The sequence below is a fragment of the Engraulis encrasicolus genome, chromosome 16 (genome assembly GCF_034702125.1).
Source record: "Engraulis encrasicolus isolate BLACKSEA-1 chromosome 16, IST_EnEncr_1.0, whole genome shotgun sequence".
In the NCBI taxonomy this organism is placed as follows: Eukaryota; Metazoa; Chordata; class Actinopteri; order Clupeiformes; family Engraulidae; genus Engraulis; species Engraulis encrasicolus.
This window is the reverse complement of record NC_085872.1, coordinates 14415788-14421794: the sequence shown is the minus strand read 5'-3', so window position 1 is coordinate 14421794 and position 6007 is coordinate 14415788. Positions and strand designations below refer to the sequence as shown.

The window sequence follows — 6007 nt, the reverse complement described above, 5'->3', positions numbered from 1 at the left end:
GACATAGACAGTACTTATACATGGACTTAAGACAGTATGGACATAGACAGTGCTCATACAGACCTTTAAAGTGCAAGACTGGACAACAGAAGACTTGTAGAGGACATACATTAAGAGGTATTTGTTGTGCTTTTGTGCTTTTCCTAAAAAAGTCCTTTATAGCGTTCTGACATGGTAATAGTAGCATTTTGAAGAAAAAATAAATATTAAAAGGTCTGTCAAGTACACCAGCAGCAGTGTGTGTGTGTGTGGTGTGTGTCGTGTGTGTGTGGTGTGTGTGTGTTGTGTGTGTGTGTGTGTGTGTGTGTGTGTGTGTGTGTGTGTGTGTGTGTGTGTGTGTGTGTGTGTGTGTGTGTGTGTGTGTGTGTGCATGTTGTGAGTTAGTGCAGGTTGAAAGTTCAGTCACAAGTATAGTACTGCAGGTGGAATGTTCAGTCGCAGATATGGTGGTGGGGGATGNGGGGGGGGGGTATCAGTGGCCTTGCTGGCTAGAGGCTGACATTGGAGGGAGAGTGGGTTGAGTGTTCAGCATCTTGATCGCTTGGTGCATTGTGCTGCTCGCCAGCCTGGTGGTACGGGAACGGAGGCGCCTGTACCTCTTTCCAGAGGGCAGGAGGCTGAACAGTTTGTGTGCAGGGTGGCTTGTGTCTTTGATGATCATCAGTGCTTTCCGGGTGAGGCGTGTGGTGTAAATGTCCTGCAGGGAGGGGAGTGGTACTCCAATGATCTTCTCGCTGTGTTCACAACACGCTGGAGTGTCTTCCTGTTTTTCTCCGTGCAGCTTCCTCCCCACACTGTGATGCAGTTGGACACGACGCTCTCTATGGTTCCTCTGTAGAATGTTGTCATGATGGAGGGTGTAGCACTTGCCTTCTTTAGTTTGCGCAGGAAGTAGAGACGCTGATGGGCCTTCTTCGCCAGTGATGTAGTGTTGGTGGTCCAAGAGAGGTCGTCGCTGATGTGCACTCCAAGGAACTTGGTGCTGCTCACTCTCTCCACAGCATCGCCGTCGATGGTCAGTGGTGGCAGTTGTTTTTTACCCTTTGGAAGTTGACAACAATCTCCTTGGTCTTGTTGACATTCAGCAGGAGGTTGTTGTCTTTGCACCATCTGGCCAGCAGGTCTACTTCTTCTCTGTAGTGAGTCTCATCGCCCTTGGTGATGAGGCCCACCAGTGTTGTATCATCCGCAAACTTCACTAGATGGTTAGTGCTGTGGGTCGTTGTGCAGTCGTGTGTCAGCAGCGTGAACAGCAGGGGGCTGAGAACACAACCTTGCGGAGCCCCCGTGCTCAGGGTCAGGGTGCTCGAGGTGTTGTTCCCCTACCCGTACTGCTTGTGGTCTTTGCATCAGGAAGTCCAGCAGCCAGTTGCAGAGGGAGGTGCTGAAACCTAGTTTGTCCAGTTTTCTGATGAGTTGTTGTGGTATTATGGTATTGAATGCTGAACTGAAGTCAATGAACAGCATTCTCACATATGAGTCTTTATTGTCCAAGTGGGTGAGGGCTGGATGGAGGGCAGAGCAAATTGCATCCTCCGTGGATCGCTTGGCTCGGTATGCGAACTGGTAGGGGTCTAGGGTGGGGGGTAGGGTGGCTTTGATGTGTGACAGGACTAGCCGTTCGAAGCACTTCATGATTATGGGCGTCAGTGCTACAGGACGGTAGTCATTGAAGCATGATGGTGATGATTTCTTCGGCACAGGTATGATGGTAGCAGCTTTGAAAAGTGATGGGATGACTGCTTGCTCCAGAGAGATGTTAAAGATGTCTGTGAAGACATCCTTCAGCTCTTCTGCACAATCCTTCAACACTCGGCCTGGTATGTTGTCTGGGCCAGCTGCTTTGCGTGGGTTGATGGTGGCCAGTGTCCTCTTAACACTGGCAGTGGACAGGTAAAGGGGTTGATCATGGGGGGGAGGGGGAGTTTTCTGTGGGTGAGTGTCATTTTGTGCTTCAAAGCACATGTAGGCAGATATGAGAAGACCAAGCTGAAATGTTGCGCTTACTCATACTGGAGAGACAAATTGACTGAAAACAAATTATCTTAACACATTTTTCTCCTAATGCAACCCATTATGACAGTGATTATTTCTCTATTATGTTAAAATCCCTAGTCACATGTTCAGGATGTTATTTTCTCAGCCAGCTCTCAGATAATATGTTTACATTGTTTTTGCTTGGTTCAAAGTCCTGGTGAGAGAAATAGTTTGTTGTGCATGTCCTTATTGTCCAGAAACAGAATAGAACACAACCATTGTCCTCTGATAAAGCAAAGTCCTGTGCCATTCACAGAAGAACCCCTGGAAACGAGGTCTCTTCATTTCATCCGCTATCTCATGGAGAGCGTCCCAGCCTCTTCTTCATTTCTCTAGGCCGTTCCAAAAGACACTTCACATCTACAATGAATGAAATTCATCATAGAGCAGTGCGGGGGAGGCCATGGGGTTGTATACAGACATGCAGCCTGGTTAAAGACAATTCTCCACCTGATGAGTCACTGTAGCGACCTTCTCTCTCTCTCTCTCTCTCTCTCTCTCTCTCTCTCTCTCTCTCTCTCTCTCTCTCTCTCTCTCTCTCTCTCTCTCTCTCTCTCTCTCTCTCTCTCTCTCTCTCCCTCTCTCTCTCTCTTTCTCTTTCTCTCTCGCTCTCTCTGGAGAGGTAAATAAGGACCAGAGAGGCGTTGAGTGGGTGGTGAGTCTCCATGGAGACCTGCCTCCGCTCCACTTTAGTGTACCCCCACACACACCAACACCTTCATCTCATCTAATATGCCAGTAAAAGCTGTTTGCTTGCTGCATCTGCTGATTGCTCTCATCTGTGTGTGTGTGTGTGTGTGTGTGTGTGTGTGTGTGTGTGTGTGTGTGTGTGTGTGTGTGTGTGTGTGTGTGTGTGTGTGTGTGTGTGTGTGTGTGTGTGTGTGTGTGTGTGTGTGTGTGTGTGTGTGTGTGTGTGCGTGCGTGCGTGCGTGTGTGTGTGTGACTTAGCCATGCTTGGTTGATATTATCCCCCACCACACCCTCCCTACTGATTCACTGGACCCAGGGTAAAGGCCAGCCAAAGGCAGTGTCTAAATAATAAAATAGTATATTAGTTTGGAGCAGTGCTTAATTTGAGGGGGAGCAAGGGGGAGCTAGCTCCAGAACCTCAGACGAGAGCTCCGGAACCTTGGATGGAACCTCGTGGAAAGACATCACAGATCCAGGTCGGGGGGGAGCCACCCATCCTCTGCGCTCCAGGACCTCCCGCTTGACAAATTAAGCACTGGTTTGGAGATATTGACAAAATCCGAAATAGAACTATTGCTATTCTTTACTTAATTTAACTTAAAAATGGGATTAGACAGTGTGGAAGTAATTACAGGTAGCCTAAGATAAAAAATAAATAAAAATAAGTTTGTATAATTACAATAAGCACAGCTTAAATTTTGTTACAGTGAAAGTTTATTTCTCACAGGCAAAAGAGTTTCATAAAAAAAGTTGAGAAAAACAGAAGTAGGCCTACATTTTGAGGCCCATAAATAGTCACAATAAATACCACATTCTATCAAAGATCAATAATAAATAGTCATTTCATGTACAGCAAGTCAATAAATAGACGAGGTGCAGCTGTTCCATTCTTCAGGTTAGTTCAAGAGTCCCTCACTCTGTCCAGGAGGCCACCGCTCTGTTGCCCACATGGTTATGATCATAACCACCATCACCACCATCATCATCATCACCATCATCCTCCTCATCACCATCTCCATCATCATCACCATCACCATCATCATCACCATCAGCGGCACTAGTACTCAGTTTATTTTTCCAGGTGCTTTTCCAGTGCCTCCAGGTGTGCAGTTCCTCCCTCCCTCAACTAGTGCTGAACTGATCTCCTACATCAAACTCAGCTCTAGTGATCTCCTGATTTCTGAGGTTTACAGTGTGTGCCTCCCTCTCAGCAGCATCACAGGCTGGTGAGATTGCCCCATCCTGATCGGGTTCCAGTTAAGAAGGTAGCTTTTGCTTATATCACATTTACCAATGTGTTGTGCTTCTCTGATTCCTTATGCCACAGTGCCTAATGCAGGCAGAACTAGCCAGCCAGCTGGCGGCTAAGATCCTGGCAGGCTGCAGACTTGAGGAAACGTGGGTAGCAGTCTTTCTCCATCAGGGCATAGATCTTGCTCCTGGCCAGGTCGAAGCAGCAGGTGGTGGGATTTTCTATGTTCTTCACAGTGATGATTTTAGTCTCGTGGTCGAGGTTAACCTGAGAGAGAGAGAGAAACATTTAGGTGACTTTTTGTTCATGTTGACATTTTTGTCCGATACAGGATGTCATTTGGTTTCAGTAATAAAAAAGAAAGGAGAAGACAGTTACCTCTCTTGGGGCATCGCAGACAATGAATTCATCGTAAATCTTCTTAGCTTTTGCATCCAGCATGTTGGAGGATGTCGTGTTGGTGTAGTCCTCGCAGGCCAGGTAGAAAGCCAGGTTCTCCTCACTGTACTCTGATTTCAGGAATGCCCGGAAGGCACACAGACTTTCTGTGAAAAGGCAAAATGTGGGTATAGTCAGTGCAATGTGAGTGGCTTGTGCAAGGTATTTCTCCAATCGCTACAAAACAGACAGAACTGTTCACTAGTTACAGACATACATTTTTTTGTTACTAACAGTTTTTATGCATAACTTGTATGTGATTTTTATTTTCTTCTTAACATTTAGCCTGCCTATTTTGGACAACAGATGGAAATTAGCATTTGTGCTATAATCTGGTGCATTTACATTTATGGTTCTATGCATAGGCTATGTTCATTAATGTGCAATGTCCTGAAAAATAAAAGTAAGTAAAGTAAGTAAAGTAAAGTAAAGCGAAACTCACGTTTGTTTTGTAGAAGCTCTTGGAAAGATTCCCTCCACCTTAATGAGGCAGCAGACACCTGTCTAAAAAACAACAATAGTGCACATTAGTAACAACAAAGACAAAAATAAAAATGCAAACAAATAAAAATGTTTCTGATGTCTTATGTTATGATGTGATATAGTGTCCTCCAACATTAATGGCTTGTGTTTGTTTGAAACGAAGAAACATATTTTCTTACCTTGGCATCTCGGTCTTCTGTCCAACTTGACCCGTGTGCTTTTTATGGAGAAGACTTCCCAAACGAGCCTTCAGTAGTTTAGCTCTGCAAAACGAACAAACACATAATCTTAGTCATGTAATTATCATATTCAGTAAAAACTCATGTGACTCAACATCTAATGGCACAATGGATAGTAACACCATCTCGTCCTGTGTTTTATGAATCTGAATATGTCATTATCATATTCAGTACAATAGCATTCAGCATTCACATTCAGTAAAACAGCATTCATTTTTGAGAACGTGGGATGGGTTTCAAATACTGAGCTAAGATTTTAAGTGTTAAAAAGTATTAAAAACAGGACATACCTCTCCAGACATGCTGATGGCAGGGATTCCAGTCCTCGGCACATTTTGTTAGAATGAGATGCTCTGTAGTGTCTCGTGTGAATATGAGCTGCTGTCCTGTCACCGTGGAGATGTGATGTTTAGAGTGTTCAGACGTGTCTGTGCAAACGGAGATATTGCATTCTGCCTGAAGCCTGAGAAGCCTCCTCCTTTTATACTAGAGAACTACTTCTGACATCACAACCCACAGCCAATGAGAAGTGGCCACTGGAGGACGGATAGGGGTCCCTTAGAGAAGTGGCTTGCTGTGATTTACCCTTAAACAACTTGGGAATGTTTGGGAATGTTTCCTTGTGCCTTTAGGTTTAGGCTTCACAATTTTGTTTGAAATTGTGGAAATCCTAAGATTGTGGAAATGTGGACTGCTGGTCAAATGTACAACTGTTTGTTTTGAATAGAATACATAATAGAATGACATAATAGAATACAGTTGGTAAATGCAAAATTGCACTTCAGTATAATGCACAGTAAAAAACACCAGTGCTAAAATAATTCTGAGAGAGTTTATAGGACTTTTGGTTTCACGCGCAAATACTGTT

At 44.7% G+C, this 6007-nt stretch overlaps 1 protein-coding gene across 1 annotated transcript; it reads right to left on the bottom strand.

Moving 5' to 3' along the window:
- Positions 1 to 3475: 3475 nt before the first annotated feature.
- Positions 3476 to 5536, bottom strand: rgs5b (regulator of G protein signaling 5b). The gene is made up of 5 exons (XM_063220215.1): positions 5430 to 5536; positions 5080 to 5163; positions 4860 to 4921; positions 4358 to 4524; positions 3476 to 4246 (listed from the first exon to the last, which is right to left on the bottom strand). Exons 1-5 carry the CDS (start codon positions 5471 to 5473, stop codon positions 4073 to 4075), a joined length of 531 nt encoding a protein of 176 aa, XP_063076285.1. The 5' UTR covers positions 5474 to 5536; the 3' UTR covers positions 3476 to 4072.
- Between the last annotated feature and the right edge of the window lie 471 nt (positions 5537 to 6007).

Coding starts and splice junctions, on each gene's coding strand:
- rgs5b (XM_063220215.1), bottom strand. CDS start 5,473: ATGTGCCGAGGACTGGAATCCCTGCCATCAGCATGTCTGGAGAG. Junction 5,164..5,429: donor CCATCAGCATGTCTGGAGAG/GTATGTCCTGTT, acceptor TTCGTTTTGCAG/AGCTAAACTACTGAAGGCTC. Junction 4,922..5,079: donor CAGAAGACCGAGATGCCAAG/GTAAGAAAATAT, acceptor GTTGTTTTTTAG/ACAGGTGTCTGCTGCCTCAT.